This window comes from Myxocyprinus asiaticus, chromosome 27 (genome assembly GCF_019703515.2).
Source record: "Myxocyprinus asiaticus isolate MX2 ecotype Aquarium Trade chromosome 27, UBuf_Myxa_2, whole genome shotgun sequence".
NCBI classification, from domain to species: domain Eukaryota; kingdom Metazoa; phylum Chordata; class Actinopteri; order Cypriniformes; family Catostomidae; genus Myxocyprinus; species Myxocyprinus asiaticus.
In genome coordinates, this window is record NC_059370.1 from 26,859,626 (window position 1) to 26,876,346 (window position 16,721).

At 40.5% G+C, this 16,721-nt stretch overlaps 1 protein-coding gene across 3 annotated transcripts in view; it reads left to right on the forward strand.

The window, feature by feature from the left end:
* Positions 1-16,721, forward strand: part of LOC127417685 (glutamate receptor 1-like) — a 131,151-nt gene that overhangs the window by 108,317 nt on the left and 6,113 nt on the right. Inside the window, exons 12-14 of one of the 3 annotated variants that reach the window (XR_007893310.1) lie at positions 5,504-5,702; positions 6,378-6,625; positions 14,519-14,661. Coding sequence is in view for 2 of the 3 variants with exons in the window: in XM_051657840.1 (XP_051513800.1) it covers positions 5,504-5,702; positions 6,378-6,625; positions 14,519-14,633 (562 nt within the window). In the remaining variant the exon portion in view is untranslated. Of the gene's footprint in view, positions 1-5,503; positions 5,703-6,377; positions 6,626-14,518; positions 14,662-15,181; positions 15,297-16,721 lie in introns of all 3 variants that reach the window. The other 2 variants (XM_051657840.1, XM_051657841.1) reach the window with 2 other exon arrangements.

The window sequence follows — 16,721 nt, forward strand, 5'->3', positions numbered from 1 at the left end:
CGTTACAGAGACATTAGGGAAATTTGCACTGTTTTTTTCCTGTCATTTAGCTGTTGTAATTTGCTGTAAACATAATTTGCATAATCCTCTCATTCCGTACATGCAGAACATAAATACTGACCTTGTGAGAAAGAGAGAGCAGTAGTGTGGATTTAAACACGGACAGATTTTGACATGTGAACAGAAATTACATCAGTGTGTCAGCTTCGCACTGCTCTAATGGTGCCCAGCAAAAGCTGACAAATAACATCAGAGCTTGAGCCGCAATTCCCACCACCAGCTTCAAATTTCTGCTGCCCAATCCTCTTGTGCACATTTTGCCTGTGGTGTGATATTTTCAGAATTTGATTCATTTTTATTTTTATTTTCACAAACCGGTAATGTTATTACTATAGCAATGCCAGAGGCACTGTGTAATAGTGCCAAGAATTTGTATATTTGTGTAAAACCCATATCTGACAGTTTTTGGTCTCAGACAAAAGAAATTTATGATTTTGTTGCATATGAATGAACAGACATTACAGCTGTTTCCGAAACTTGCTGCCTTACTGCCCTGTCAATCACTGACAGGCAGTATTTTGTGTATGAATGTACTGTACCTCATAATGAAACTGATTTCAAGAGACCAAGAGACTTCCAAGAGGCCATAATGTTATGTCCAATGATCTAAACAAATGTGACCTGCTCCATCATTTTGGGTCACTTTGTTCCAGAGACACATATTGAGTTTTCAGCATGTTTTAAGTAAAAGGAGAACATTTAAATGGTTATATCAGCCAACATTTACATGATTTTATCTTGACAATGGTTTGGAGACATGGAAACATAATAATTATATTGTTGGAAAGCTTAGACTTTCCTTCTTACTATAGTGCATACAACTCAAAAATGTGTTTCTGGGTCAAAATGACTCAAAATGATGGAGCATTTAAGAGGGCTTTAGAGACAACCAAGAAAATATTTTGTGACTATGATTATTTCTCATAAGTCATAAGATGATAAAAAGATTTATTCATTTTCCACCAATCACTGAACAGCACACAGAGGATTGTGGAATACCAAAGGCAGCAAAGGATACACTTATGCTGCCTTTAAAAGCCAAAAAACAAAACATCCTTAATTTGAACGGCTTCAAGCTCAGCAAGCAGTTTTACTCTGGCTTAGCCATGTGTTCCCTCTCCGCCACTTAGAGTTTATTGCCGTCTTCCTGTGGAGTTGCATTGCACTCGGGTATTGTCTTTAATTTAGCCCAATTGTTCTTTGTTCTCGTTGATATGATCACACACACAAACTGTGGAGGAGTATTCAGTCTGGAGTGCTCCATCATTGCTAATTAACTAATTAATCAAACAGTTTTCTGTAATTAATCACAATTATGGTGCATGGTACATTAAAACAAATGAACGTGAATGTTGCATTTATATAGCGCTTTTCTGACACTACACTCAAAGCGTTTTACATTGTGAAAAGGGGACTCCTCTCAACCACCACCAGTGTGCAGCATCCACCTGGATGATGCAATGGCAGCCATAGTATACTAGTACACTCACCACCTGCCAGCTGTTAAACATTAACATAATCATAAATATATTTATTTTATTCTGCAAATCAAACCACTGCTCCCAGTGGCCAAAGCTGGAAGTGTTGTTGAGGTGAAATGTCCACAGGGTGGCACCAAAAGCGAGTTGCATATTTGGTTGTAAATGACGTAATACACTCAACAGGAATGCATTTTTACTAACCCTACTCCCCATTGTTTATGTGAGCATTATCCGTCCGTCCATCCATCCAATGACATTTCTAAGTATTTGAATATACAATAACTAATGATCTCTGTAGAATTTTATAATGTTATTATGTTTGTTAATGTTATTAATTGAAGTAACTACAATATCTGTTTCGTGCTGAAAACATGGTGGTCATTCAGCCACTAAATGTAAGGCTATCAGTCATTTAAAAATGCTTATGGGTGAATCTGTGTGTCACATGTACTATGTGCAGCAGTTTCAGTAATCAAGTGGTTTTTAAATCACTATATTTTGACTAAAATCATGTTTCAAGGACATCACTCATGATTGAGTCTTCCACACAGAAGTCTGCTTTTCTCAGATTATTTTTTAGTGTGCTGTCATATTTTATTATCTTGTTCTTTGGTGGTAGCAAATATGCATGCCATCTTGTTGATGGTTTAATATATAGCATACTATGAATTATGACACTGCAAAAATAGCAGATATGACACATTATCAGCATCTTCATCAGGTCAGTTTAGTACTAATTCAACACACCGCCGCAAGTCCCGTTGTGAATCATTTTTATGGTGTAGCTGTGTTCACTCTGAATATTGATTTACCAGGATCATTAGATTATAATGCTGCTGTGTATTAAACCATCCAGCAACTAAATTTACAATCCTACATTAGGTGCTTACATTGCTTTCACAAAGATTTGTGCACAGCTAGAAGGTGCATTCATGATAAATTCATTGTTCATTGGCCATCAGGAAATGCATTTCGCCCAGTGAGAGGACATAGACATGTAAGATAAACATGAACAAGTTTCTTTTTGAATTAATCTGAATAGACCTGTTGGCTCTCCTGGTCATCCTCCATCAAGGTGGATTCCTCACATAGATGGTTAACCTCAGCCACTGCACCAGCCGAGAGAGAGGATTAAGCAACCAGGCTGCCAGCAACTCAGGGTAGAGCAGCCATGCTTTTGTTTATGCCTTGTAGTCCTGCAGGAAGACCTGTCTCGGACCCCCTCAGAGACCTTAAAATGATCTCATATGCTTGTCTGAGCTGCATTTAGAGGGATTAGAGACAATCCTCAAAGATCTGGCAGAAAAAGATGGTGGTAACATTTTACAATAAAGTTCTATATGCTAAAATTAGTTAAGACAATACATTTGTACAACATTTTTTAATCTCGTTTAATGATGATTATTTATATACTATTGTTCATTTGTAGTACATGTAAGTTACTACTGCATTAACCAATGTTAACATATTAATTATAATGGTAGCACTTTATTATACAGTACTGTTTTGCATTCATGTACTATATAATTACAACAACTGCACTAATTACAAGGTACTAACCCTAAACCTAACCCCAACCCTACACTTAACCCATATTAAGTACATGTAGTTACCTAATATTTCTCAGTACTTTCTTGGTTAAGTACACTGTAAGTATACTGAAAGTTCTCGTACTGCAAAATAAAGTGCAACCATTATAATTATGTTTTTATAACATTATATGTAAAATACAAAGTGTTTTGTAAAATGTATTATTTAGTACATGTAGAAATTAACAAAGATTATTAAATGCTGTAAAAGTATTATTTGTTATTAGTTTATGTTAAAAGAATATTCCAAGTTCAATACACGTTAAGCTCAATTGACAGTATTTGTGGCATAATGCTGATTACCACAAAAATCAATTTTGGCTTCTCCCTCCTTTTCTTTAAAAAAAGCAAAATGTTGGTTTACAGTCCAGGCACTTTGATGGAAGTGAATGGGTCCAATCTGTAAATGTAAAATACTCACTGTTTCAAAAGTGCAGCCACAAGACATAATATGTATTAACATATTTTAGTGGGATAAAATAGCTTATTAACCTTTTACAGCTTAGTTGGCCTGACGACGTAACGCTGTAAACCCTAAAACACAAAAACGATTGTTAAAAAAAAATCAGCTCAATTCACAAATCTTAACAGATTAATGCTAGTGCTTTTATAAAATGATAAGCTTCACATCTCTGCCTTTAAACCCTCCAAAAATTGGCCTCATTCACTTCCACTGTAAGTGCCTCACTGTAACCTCAATTTTTGCTTTTGTTGAAGAAGAGGATGGATGATCGGCACACACACACACACGCGCACACACAAATCTTCTTTCATGTTCTATGGAAAAAATAAAGGCATATGGATTTGGAACAACATTAGGGTGAGTAAATTTCGAAAACCACAAAAAAAAAAAAAAATCAACTCGTCCCTTCGATTCTTTAAAAAAATAACAATTTGAGGTTACAGTGAGGCCAGTTTTTGGAGGGTTTCAAGTCAGAAATGTGAAGCTTATCATTTTATAAAAGCACTTAGATTACAATGAAAAGTAATTTAAAATGTTGTTTTAACAGTCATTTTTTTGTGTTTTAGGGTTTACAGCATTAAACCCTTTTACTACTGCTTTAACTAATGGTATCATATGCAACCTTATTTTAAAGTGTTACCAAGACAGTAGAAAAATATTCTTATCACATTGTGTTCAGGCCAGGGATGAAATAGTTTTTTCCCTTTTTTTAACCTTGTGAAATTGGAATTTGTGAGTGGAGATATCTTAGTGCAACATTTGAGGAATAAAATCAAATATTTGTTATGTTTTTTCTCTTAAATATATTTTTTTTTGCTCTTTGATAATTTCTGCACATTCAAAGACTTCACAAGTTCTCACCTTTTATATTTCTGTTTGTTGCAACCCCGTCTGCCTTTCATCATATCGGATTCGCCTCCTTCACAGCCTAAATGATTAAGCTACGCGTTTGTTTTTGTTTATGTGTTGTATCAAAGCTGCTCTGCCTGTTCCACCACAAATATAAAAAAAACACTATCCCCGGAACCTTTCACAAACACCACTTCTCATTGTGTACTGCTTAGACTCACTTGAGGGAGAGAGACACACATGTTTGGGGATTTTTTATTTTTATATTTTTTTTTTTTTTTTTTTTTGTGAAAGTGCAATTACAGTTGTGGCTGAGTGCTCTCATCACCATTAATACCAGGCAATTAATATACATATACATACTGGCAACTTTCGAAAAGTGAGATTAATGTGCTGCTGGTAAGTTGCATTGTGATGGTGCTTATCTCGTCTCAACACATTTCTCTAAGAGTTAGAGCTGAGTGGAGACAGAGAGCAGTTTATCAAACAGACTAGACCTCCGACCACTGTAAGCATTAACGTGTGCGTGATGGAGCTAAACACCGGATTGGATGTAGAAAATGTTCAGTGCTCCACAGGGTGAGACTTCAGTGTTCTGAATGGGTACATTAAATAAACTTATAATAATTGATCTCCATTTGTGCATTTCAGGCGCATATGGTGATCTTCATTAGTTTTTCTGGAATCTTTTAGCATAGATTTAAAATATTCAGCTTCTGAGCCAACATGATCTTATTTGTATTCATAAGTATTTGTACAGAAAGTGTGGTTCTAGCAGACACAGATTTTTATATGTTTGGATAGACACTAAAACGTACAATATCAACATATCGACAGCTTCTAATGCAGAAGCACTTTTTAACAACTTTACAGACATACCTTTTAGAACCTTTTGAGGTTGATGGAAAATTAAATATCTTTAAAGCCATTACATTAATTTAATGCAGTTAATGCCCAGTTTGACACCTACGATACCAATAAGATCACCCTGCCTGAGCATACTGTTCTGCTGTATGTATATGTGGGTGTGGGCATTCACACATGCTTTTATGTTTCCACAGGTCTCTCTCTGGTCGAATCGTGGGTGGTGTGTGGTGGTTCTTCACCCTAATCATCATCTCCTCGTACACAGCCAATCTCGCAGCTTTTCTCACAGTAGAGAGGATGGTGTCGCCCATCGAGAGCGCTGAGGACCTAGCCAAACAGACTGAGATTGCTTATGGAACTCTAGATGCCGGCTCCACCAAAGAGTTCTTCAGGGTGAGGGGAGGCATGAGTGAGGGGAAACAAAAGTTACCATTTCAAGATATAAAGTTTATTTCTAGCCTTATTGAGTCTATATGACACTTAATTATTTAGTAATCAATTGTCATATACACGCTTGTCAGAGTAAATGACTCTTGTACAATCTTAAATTTGAATTGTATAACTTTTTCAATGTTAGAAAACTTTCTCCTGTCCCAGCTGAATGTGCAGAGACAGCTATAAGTAGCCATTCGTAGGTTGATTCTCTCGAAAAGTGAAAACACTGTGGCCCTGTGGTGCTATGAAAACATTACACACTTCACATTTTAAGTCTTTGGTCATGTCTAATTTTCACAGCTCATGTTTAACAGAGTTTTTGTGCATTGGAATCTTGTAGAAAGATGTATTTCCAGCGTTTTGTTGGCTTAACAACACCCAGGCAGGGGCACAACAACCCATTTATGCGTGCAATATCAACGTTGCAGCCCCCTTGAACATCTCACCGTCCTTGCATCCCCTTGGGGCATTGCATACATTCCTTAGTAGTTTTTGTGCTTTGCATCCAGGGACACAACAGTATGACATAAAGAATTGACTTTACTTCTGTCCTCTAGAATTCATCAATTTAAATATTGCATCTACTGTGACTCAGGTCTATAATGTGTTTGACAAATGTGTATCCCCTTTTAGAGGTCAAAGATTGCAGTATTTGAGAAGATGTGGTCCTACATGAAGTCAGCAGACCCCTCAGTGTTTGTGAAAACCACAGATGAAGGAGTTATACGAGTGAGGAAATCCAAAGGGAAGTATGCATACCTGCTGGAATCCACCATGAATGAGTACATCGAGCAGCGAAAGCCCTGTGACACTATGAAGGTCGGAGGGAACCTGGACTCCAAAGGCTACGGCATTGCCACACCTAAAGGATCTCCTCTCAGGTAAAGCTAACTGTCCATTATATGCTCTCTATGAATTTAACACTGCTCACTTCTGAAAATAACTCCAGATGATGGTTTTGTTATAGTAGAGGCTGGAGGCAGTACTAAAGGGGTTATGCTCACCTTTACTGACTAGAATATGAATTTACATCTACTACTAGAAGGTGAAGTGTGTAATTAATGCTAAATTACTTTCTCATATCCTCTTTTAATATGGAGAGACAACTAAAAGTAGATTGGTAGGTTGATTTCCCAGAAAACTGGAAACATTGTTGCTCTGTGGCACTATCTAAACATTGCTCTGTTTGATTGAGCACCCCAACCAGCCCGACATAGCAACATTGTGTCAACCGTCAATCAACTGTCCACTGTCCATATGATTGTCTATATGTTATGTTACTATTCTTTATTGTGAAGCGTCCTTGAGCACCGGAAAGGCGCTATATAAATTCAACATATTATTATTATTATTATTATTATTATTATTATTATTATTAACCAATGGTGTAAATTTGGGGCGAGACTATCTGTTTGTTTGACCAATAGCAGACAGGAAGTGTTCAGGAAACCTGTTTAAAAACATTATTTTTGCAATTCCATTTGGTGATGCTAGTGGTGCATAAATTACAAACTTTACCTTTAAAAAAATAAAATAAAATAAAAACTCTACCAAAGAAAATTGAATCTCTTTAGAAAAAAGATTTTAATGATGCTATTGATATATAGAATTGATATATTAATTCATAATTTGAATGTTGTGAGAGGGGAAATGTAACATATTAGGCAGCCTCTATTAGAACAGAACATGCTGTTGTGTGGGTGTACTTACGTGTGTGGAGCTGCTCAAGATCCCGTGTGCCTCATGTTGCTTGAAGAGGTTTTCAGCACACTCCACTAGAAGTGCTTGCATAAGAAAGGGCAGAAAATGATGCACCCTCTTCAGAAGCTCTTTAGAAAACACCTGTGTTTGCTGTCTCATTAAATAGTCGTGCTGCTAAGCAGAGCCCACTGAGACAGCCCAGACTTTAGTCACTCCTGGCTCTTTGAAGTTTTAGGTTTACCGGATGCTAAGTTAAGTTTCTCTCCTCCTTTATTATGAATTTCGAAGGCTCTGAGTGACTTTTCCATGGAAGAAATTGGGCAATCAGTTGTTATTCTTATGCAAGTCACTTCTAAAATAAATGTAGACATTAACCTGTTTATAATTTCTGCAATGTAAGGTGAACTGTTGTTATTTCAATTGTATGCTGCCATCATTAACGTCACATTTATTGTGCATGAACGTACCCATCTGACTAATACACCATGGCCCACATGGTATTACATTCACTGCTTTGTTAAGGGCCTCACAAGGGCAATTTGGAGCTGTTGAAATAACCTCAATAGCTCCATATCCCTCTAATAAGATAGGTTCCTTGGGGAAACAACCTCATAGCAATTGTACAATTGTGTAGCAATTGTGTCATTTTTTGGGTCACCTTATAACTAAGTGAACATGGGAAGCTTGGAGGGAATGGGAGAGACGTTGGATACAAGATGTAAATGACTGACTTCCATTTTGCCACCTAGGGCAGGACTCAAATTAAATTAAATACTAGGCGGCCATTACTGTGAAAGCGAGAGGGAAAGAAACTTGGAAATGAATTCACAACAGTGTTTTTCTGTCTGTTGCATTATCAGCTATGCTGGTGTCACAAACTCCTTTGTGTTTGTCCCATGTTCTCCCCATTATGTTTTGTCTATTATACTACACTTCCCATGATGCACCTGTTGATCACATTCATCTGTTCCCCATCTTTGTTCCCAGGTGTTCTGTGTTTGTCATTACCACTGTGTGTATATATAGCCCATGTATGTCACATGTTTCCCATAGTCTTTGTCAGTTCTTGTTAGTTTGCGTGTTTGTTAGCTTGTTAGTGTATTTATGTTATTTTAGCCAGCAATCTGCTGTTATATTTGTTTTCCCATTTGCTCCAGTGTTTTAGTTTCATCTTGGTTTCTTAATAAATAGTTCTGCTATTGGATCCACACTCTCTCGTCTCGTCCTTCCCAGTCTCGTAACAGAAGAACTGACCTTAAAAGATGGATCCAGCTGAACAACTCTGGCGATTCACCCAAGGGTCTTCTTCCATAGAGGCTTATTGTGTAAAGTTCTGGAGCTTGGCCTGTCAGGTGAGCTGAGAGGAGAGAGTCCTCAGGACCATGTTTTGGCTAGGACTGAATTATTCGGTGAGGGAGATGGTCCCTTTGGACTGCGACGGCCTGCGTCTTGGTGACTTCATTACTAACATCATAGTGGCTGGTCTTCTGCATTCTACCCCAGTGGCCAACCCTCTTGCAGTGGTTCCCACAGCCCCTTGCTCTGAGCCTCCCATGGCCCCTTGCTCCGGGCCCACGCCTGCCATGGCCAACGAGCCAGCGTTGCAAGCCTCGTCTGTCCCAGAGCCATCTCCAGCCCTATAGGAATTTTCAGGGGGCACAATGGTTCCAGTGGTCTCTGAGCTCCCATCAAAGGAGACCACTTTCTCCCTTGCCTCGGTGGCCCTGGAGCCTTCATTGTGCCTCCCTTGGCTCCACCCTTCGAGCCTCCCACAGCTCTGCCTTCTGAGCCTCCCACAGCTGTGCTCGCAGCCATCTGGAAGTGGAAAAGGAGAAGAAGGGCTCCTACTCCCCAGTCACTGCCAGTGTCCACGACCACGGAGGCCGTTCCCCTATCACTGCCTGTGTCCACGACCACGGAGGTCACTGCCCAAACTCGTGACCACAGAGGTCGTTCCCCCATCACTGCCCATGCTCACAACCGCGGAGGTCGTTCCCCAGTCACTGCCAGTGCTCACAACCACGGAGGTCGTTCCCCTGTCACTGCCAGTGCTCACAACCACGGAGGTCATTCCCCAGTCAGTACCGGCGCTCCTGACCACGACGGCTCCGCGCTCCGAGCCTCCCACGGGCCCTTGTTCCAAGCCTCCCATGGCACCCTGCTCCGGGCCCATGCCTGCCACAGCCAACAAGCCAGCGTTGCAAGCCTTGTCTGTCCCAGAGCCAGCTCCAGCCCTATAGGAATTTTTTTTTTTGGGGGGGGCACAATGGTTCCAGTGGTATCCAAGCTCCCATCAATGGAGACCACTTTCTCCCTAGCCTCGGTGGCCCTGGAGCCTTCCTTCATTGAGCCTCCCTTGGCTCCGCCCTTTGAGCCTCCCACAGCTCTCCCTTCCAAGCCTCCCACAGCTGTGCTCACGGTCATCTGGAAGCAGAAGAGGAGACGAGCTCCTACTCCCCAGTCACTGCCCATGCTCATGACCATGGAGGTCGTTCCCCCATCACTGCCCATGCTCATGACCACAGAGGTCGTTCACCTGTCACTGCCCATACTCACGACCACGGAGGTCATTCCCCAGTCAGTACCAGTGCTCCTGACCACGACAGCTCCGCCCTCCGAGCCTCCCACAGATTTTGTTCTGAGCCTCCCATGGCACCTTGCTCCAGGACCACTTTCTCCCTAGCCTCGGTGGCCTGGAGCCTTCCTTCATTGAGCCTCCCTTGGCTATGCCCTTCGAGCCTCCAACAGCTGTGCTAACGGCCATCTGGAAGCGGAAGAGAAGAAGAGCTCCTACTCCCCAGTCACTGCCAGTGTCCATGACCACAGAGGCCGTTCCCCTATCACTGTCCATACTCGTGACCATGGAGATTGTTCCCCTGTCACTGCCAGTGCTCACGACCACGGAGGTCATTCCCCAGTCAGTACCAGCGCTCCTGACCATGACGGCTCCGCCCTCAGAGTCTTCCACGGCTCCGCCCACTCCTCCAGCCCCCCCAAGACTCCTCCTCCAGCGGTTCTGTCTGCTCTCCCAGAGACTCCTCCAGGGACTCCTCCCACTCTATTCGGGATTCAAATTCCTGCTCTCCCTGTGGCTCCGCCTCTGGATCCTCCTCCTGGAATTCCATTCCATGCTCTTCCAGCCCACCTCCAGATCCTCCTCCTGGAACTCCATTCCATGCTCTTCCAGCGGCCCTGCCTATGGGTCCTCCTCCTGGAACTCAATTCCCAGGCCTCCTGACCCAGTCCCTGCCCTGTGGCCGCCTCCCAAGCCTCCTGACCCAGTCCCTGCCCTGTGGCCACCTCCCAGGCCTCCTGACCCTGTCCCGGCCCTGTGGCCACCTCTCAGGCCTCCTGATGTATGCAGGCTCTTTCCTGGTCTCCTGATCATCCGCCAACTCCTTCTTGGCCTCAGAATCATCCTCCGGATCCTTCCTAGTCTGCTTGGCCCTGCCTCCCTTCCCATCCATCTTTGGGCATCAGGAGCCACCCATTAAAGAGGGGATACTGTCACAAACTCCCTTGTGTTTGTCCCATGTCCTTCCCATATGTTTTGTCTATTGGACTACACTTCCCATGATGCATCTGTTCTGTGTTTGGTCATTACCACTGTGTATATATAGCCCTCGTGTGTCTTTGTCAGTTCTTGTTAGTTTGCTTGTTTGTTAGCCTGTTAGTGTATTTGTTATTTTAGCCAGCAATCTGCTATGTTTGTTTTCCTGTTTGCTCCATTGTTTTAGTTTCATCTTGGTTCCTTAATAAATAGTTCTGCTATTGGATCCACACTCTCTCGTCTCATCCTTCCCAGTCTCGTAACAGCTGGGCCCCTCATTGCCTTCTGATTTTGAGAGAGCAACTTCCTTTCTGACACCTGTTTACATGCAATAGAGAAGTAAAGGGTCATATTTTAAGGAATCAAATTTTCCTTGATCTTTTAAGAATTTTGTATACTATGAAAACTTCCTGGCTGTATGTAGCACCTACAATATGTATGTACTGTATTTCCAAATTATCCCAAGGTAGGAAACAGGCTGTTATTGAAGGATGAAGCAGCACAAACCTGCAGCTCGTGTGAGAGTGCAGCAAAGTGTTCTTGCTTATTTCAGATGTGAAGAGGGCATTTAAATGTCCCTTCTAATTTTAATGAGTCAGAGAGAGACATGGAAAATGGTGATTATAATAATAAATGACTTTTTTGGTGCAAAACCCTTGATTAAAATTGTAAGTGGTCCAAAGGGAAGAAAACTGAATGAGTAGTATAAGATTTGACCCCTTTAACATAAACAGACATAAACATAGGATATTATGATAAGTAGAAAACAATGGAAGTCTTTGCCCTTTCTGTCAAAAGCAATAGACATTGAGAATCATATACAAATATCTAGACTGGGTTATAATTTGCTGAACCAACCATGTGGTGCAGTTGTCTAAATGTACCATAATCAGCGTGTCCCATCTAACATTGCTGAAATTTATGTCTGCATTTGCACTGTTAACCAATTATGACTTTTTCATAAATCGATGGGACAGATTGGATCTTGCCATGTGTAAACAACAATACACACTCTTTAATGTGGTTATCTAAATTTGATATGTATCTGATATTTGGTTATCTGACCTACATTTAAACACTCATCCAATTCACTTAGTAATTCAGGATTTTTCATCATAGTTACACAACGGATATGCTCAGGTAAAGTGACTGAATGCATGGAAATTACAAAATGTGAATCCTTGAGGGACTACACATGTTTAAGTGATAAGAGTTATAAAAATTATATTCTGCATAATAACCCATTACAGTAATCCTTCTCCGTAGTCACACAATTTTTTTTGAGTTAGGTGTGAGCTGTATAGGAAAAGAAATGAACATTAAAACATACAAACAGAAGGGATAAAATATTGAAGCTGTGCATTAGGCCTAGCAGGGTAAATGCAGCCTAAATGTTCACCTACTAATCAGAGCCCTTAAAAGAGATCACTTTTAGGGCTCTAAGGCCTTGTTCAGACTGCCACAAAAAATCCGATTTTTTGCAAATCTAGATTGTATCCAAATTAGTTTTTGATAGTCTGGACATCTGATTTTTCCGAATCTGATTCAAACCACATCGGGAGGTGGTTTCAAATGCGATTGAAATCAGATTTTTTCAGATGCTCTGGCTGCTCAAATCGGATTTCAAATGGTCTTTTGTGTCACACTTACCGTGACACACAACGATGATGTCAAAAATCGGTGACTGCAGCACGGAACATCACAATATTTACCAGTCTCCTCCGTCGCTTAGTTTTTCTTGTGCGACGGAGTTTTGCGCCGCAACTGGACAGGGCTCTTATTTGGAGAGTGAGATGATGCACCTCCATTTTTCCCGCATCTGTTTTGAAAACATCATCACGTGGGAACGCCTACGTCATTACTAGAGCAACCCATGCAGATAGGTTGGTTATGTCTGAATGCGCAAATCTGATTTGATCACTTGCAATTAATAGTGCGGACAGTCTGCCTGAAAAGATCAGATTTGCCTGCAGTCTGAACATAGCCTTTGTCTTATATGTTGTGGACTGCTAGCCTCATCTTGCTTTAATGAACATTGTTTTAGTTTTTTTTTTTTTTAAACCAAGAGGATGTTAATTAAGGCTTTAACTTGATATATATAGGTTAATTTACAGACTTAAGGAATAATCTGATGTTTTGGTGCATTTTGACAGCTGTTCCACATTTGTCTTGTCTTATCTCAGAGTGATACCCTAAATCGGTTTGTTTTTTAGTCAGGATGCAACAGCCCTAAAGATTAATGTGTGTGCCCTTTTATCTCTATCCATCTGTGCTCATTCTCAGAGTTTACTAAATAAAATCATCTCACCAAAAGCACTGCCACCTCCTGAAGTAAACGCTCATCAAACTGAATGTAGGTGCTTGTTCCTCATTCCTGAGACACACTCTCTGATTTCTTTCTGTCTGGTACTTCTGGGATTAGAAAGAATTCCCGGGTTTTATCGAGCCAGAGAATCGCCCCTACATGTGCACAGTTTCAGACAATATTTGCTTGCGACACGGATCGGCCAGCCGATTGTATGTGTTGTGAGGAAATGTATGTTTGTGCCTGTTAACTGTTTGGAGTGTGCAAAACCAGAGGATAGAGGAGGAGATGAAAAGAGAGATGCTTAGATACGGTTTCTGATGTCAGTCGTGTTTTGTCTCTACTCTAAAGGGAGGAGGAGAGAGGGTTGAGACAGCACTTGAATTTAGAATTAGATAGATGAAAGAATACACCTAAAGTGAAAGTAACTAAATGCCTAATGTCTAATATCCTCAGGTCGTTGTTTCTTTTCACTTTATTACAATTCCCCAAAAGGGAAGGGCCAAAAGAGACAGTAAGCACATCTGAGGACGTCTTTGGAGGCATACACAGGACATGTTCTTGCATTCCGTATGCGCTATTTTTCTATGTTTACATGGATCAGATGAACATCTTTGGCAGTTGCGCAGATTGTCAGCGTCTTGTACCATGAGCGTCGTGTAAGACACCATGTCAAGGTAAAATTAAATTTGACACGTGTCTCTGCGGATCAATATCAGTTTTCAAACAATGGACCGATCAGATGAATCTGGGTGAATGATAAGCATATTTATGTATGGAAAGTTTCAAGTGTTTATATGACCAATGGTGTATGGTAGTTAATACATATCTAAAGGCGCCTTCTGTTCAATTTCATTGCACTTTGTCTAGCTGTTTTTAATGCAACAATATGTCCAGTGCGAACTGCCCCTTACTCTTATCTCCTTCAATATCTGAAGAGGTCTTGCTCTTGGCTTTATAAAACCTGTATTTCACAAAGGCCACTAACAAAAATATTGCTCTCCATTCAAACACATTTTAACATACTTAATATATACGCTGCAGACTCAGGGTGAAACCACTGCTCCATGCATTTAACATTCCAAACTACATACAGTAGAGCAGTGGGTGTTGTGTTTAAACAAGTTGAAGTCTGAGTCTGTTTTCCGATCACGCTGTCATTGAAATGGTTTATCTGGGCTGACACTGACCAAATTATTATTTCGTTATCGTTTCAAGAAACCCAGTAAACCTGGCAGTGTTAAAACTGAATGAACAAGGCCTGTTGGACAAATTGAAAAACAAATGGTGGTACGACAAGGGAGAGTGTGGCAGCGGAGGAGGTGATTCCAAGGTCAGCCCCAATGTGACAAACCCAGCGGGTAAAACCACCACTACAATGGGAGGGTAACTGGCAACTCACACTGACCAAACACTCTAGACAAAGCTTAGACCAAATGTAGTTGGTCTCAAAAACCACACAAAAAACAACCAAAGCCAATCTGATCTAAATTCAGATTTCTAATAAAGAGTTTTTTACTATTTTAGAGTGTCAAATTATGCTGCCAGATATTTTCTCCATGGCAACCAGTCAACAATAGCTGACTTATTCACATTAAGTGGAGTGTTTGCAGCCTGCCGGTTACCCAAAGTGATATAATAATACACATCTCGCAGCAGGGAGCAAGGAAGCATCGCTAGATGGAGTATTAATCCATATCACTTTGACAATGAACTACCAACATGTTTCTGATATGTGTGTGTGTGTGTGTGTGTGTGTGTGTGTAGTCAATTAAAAGCAAAGAAACAGATAAGTTGATATTTATGGGTATGTGTGTAATGTGTACTGAATAACATAAAATAACATAGATAATGTTATTTATGTTATTTCCCTGGTTGAAGAATCCCAGTTAACCTAGCGGTGTTGAAGCTCAATGAGCAAGCCGTCTTAGACAAACTGAAAAACAAATGGTGGTACGATAAGGGGGAGTGTGGAAGCAAGGACTCCGGAAGAAAGGTCAGTTCACACATTTGGTCCTGTTCTGTTCCCCTTAGTTTAGACTCCCCAGAACCCTTCTACTATGTTTAGTGAGAACATCCACATGGTTGGCTCTTACTCTCTCTCCAAGTTAACATTTCCTTTGAATGGGCTGGTAGAGTTCACATTACCCTCATGTTCTGTTTGGTAGATGACCTTTAGGTCATTTCAACAGCTCAGAAAACATACTTAATGTCTAAGGTGGATGGATGGATGGATGGGTGGATGGTCCACTTTGTGATACAACAGACAAATTAAAGCTTCAGTAATGTCTGTCCTTCTGGGTTTTGATTAAGCCAGAGGGATATATTAATTTCAAAATTATTATTTTTACCTGTACATTAAGTATTAATAATACACAGTGAGTCTAACAGAATATGAGGGTTGAAAGGCATTAGATATGCTCAACTGAGATGCAGAGGATAAATGGATGCTTGCAGTAGGTACATGATTTCAATTAATGTGCTCTGAGGTGTATAATGAATTTACAAATTTTTGTGACACCTCTTGATTTTTGCATGCTGCAAGGGATTTTTATTTCTCAGCTTTTTTGCCTTTATTTTTTGGAGAAAGTGTGGATTTCAAGACTCTCTAAAGCATATTTTTTTAAAATATAATGAATGTATGATTTTATTATATTACTTATTCGTGTGGAAATAATAACATGGCTAGCACACGAGTCGTGAAGAGAAAGACCATTATTATATACCAGATAACTCACTGTATGAAACAGTCACTCTGTCCAAAATAGCCTGCTGGTCCTAATGGAACTCTGGAGAGAGACTGACGGTCTTATTGTTCGGACCATCAGTAAGAGACCAGCCCTCGTCTTGGTCCTCCATCTCTGTGTTCTCCCTTCTATCTGCCCTTGAAGTGTGCATGTATTTGGATTCAAACCCAGTGGACAGCAGATTGTGCTGTCATAGGCCCTGGCCACCTCACCTCCACCACGCCAAACCCACCTGCATGGCACACAGAGACAACACCACACACACTTCCCTTTTGTGCTTTACACAGAGAACCAGTTCCACACCAATCAAGTCAAGTAGCTTCTTCCCTTAAATGAATATTCAATTTTAAATCAGAATCTGTTAAGAAGAAAGACCACTAAATTGTTAGTGTCATTAAGAAGGAAATATAGCATATTTGTTGTTGAACAACCACAGATCCAAATCTCCTTTAGATTAATGGCCTTGTGTGCATGGATGCCAATATCGATGTTTGACTGCAGTTGTGACACTGTATGTGTATGTTTAAGTGGCTTGTGTATTAGTGGAATTGCAAACTAGTGGGTTAGTCAGTTTAGACTGGATTAGAATGTGAATACAAATGACATGCCTGTGTTCATGCATGTTCCTAATTTTAAAGGAGTTGATAATTGATAAATTGTCACATTTTAACATG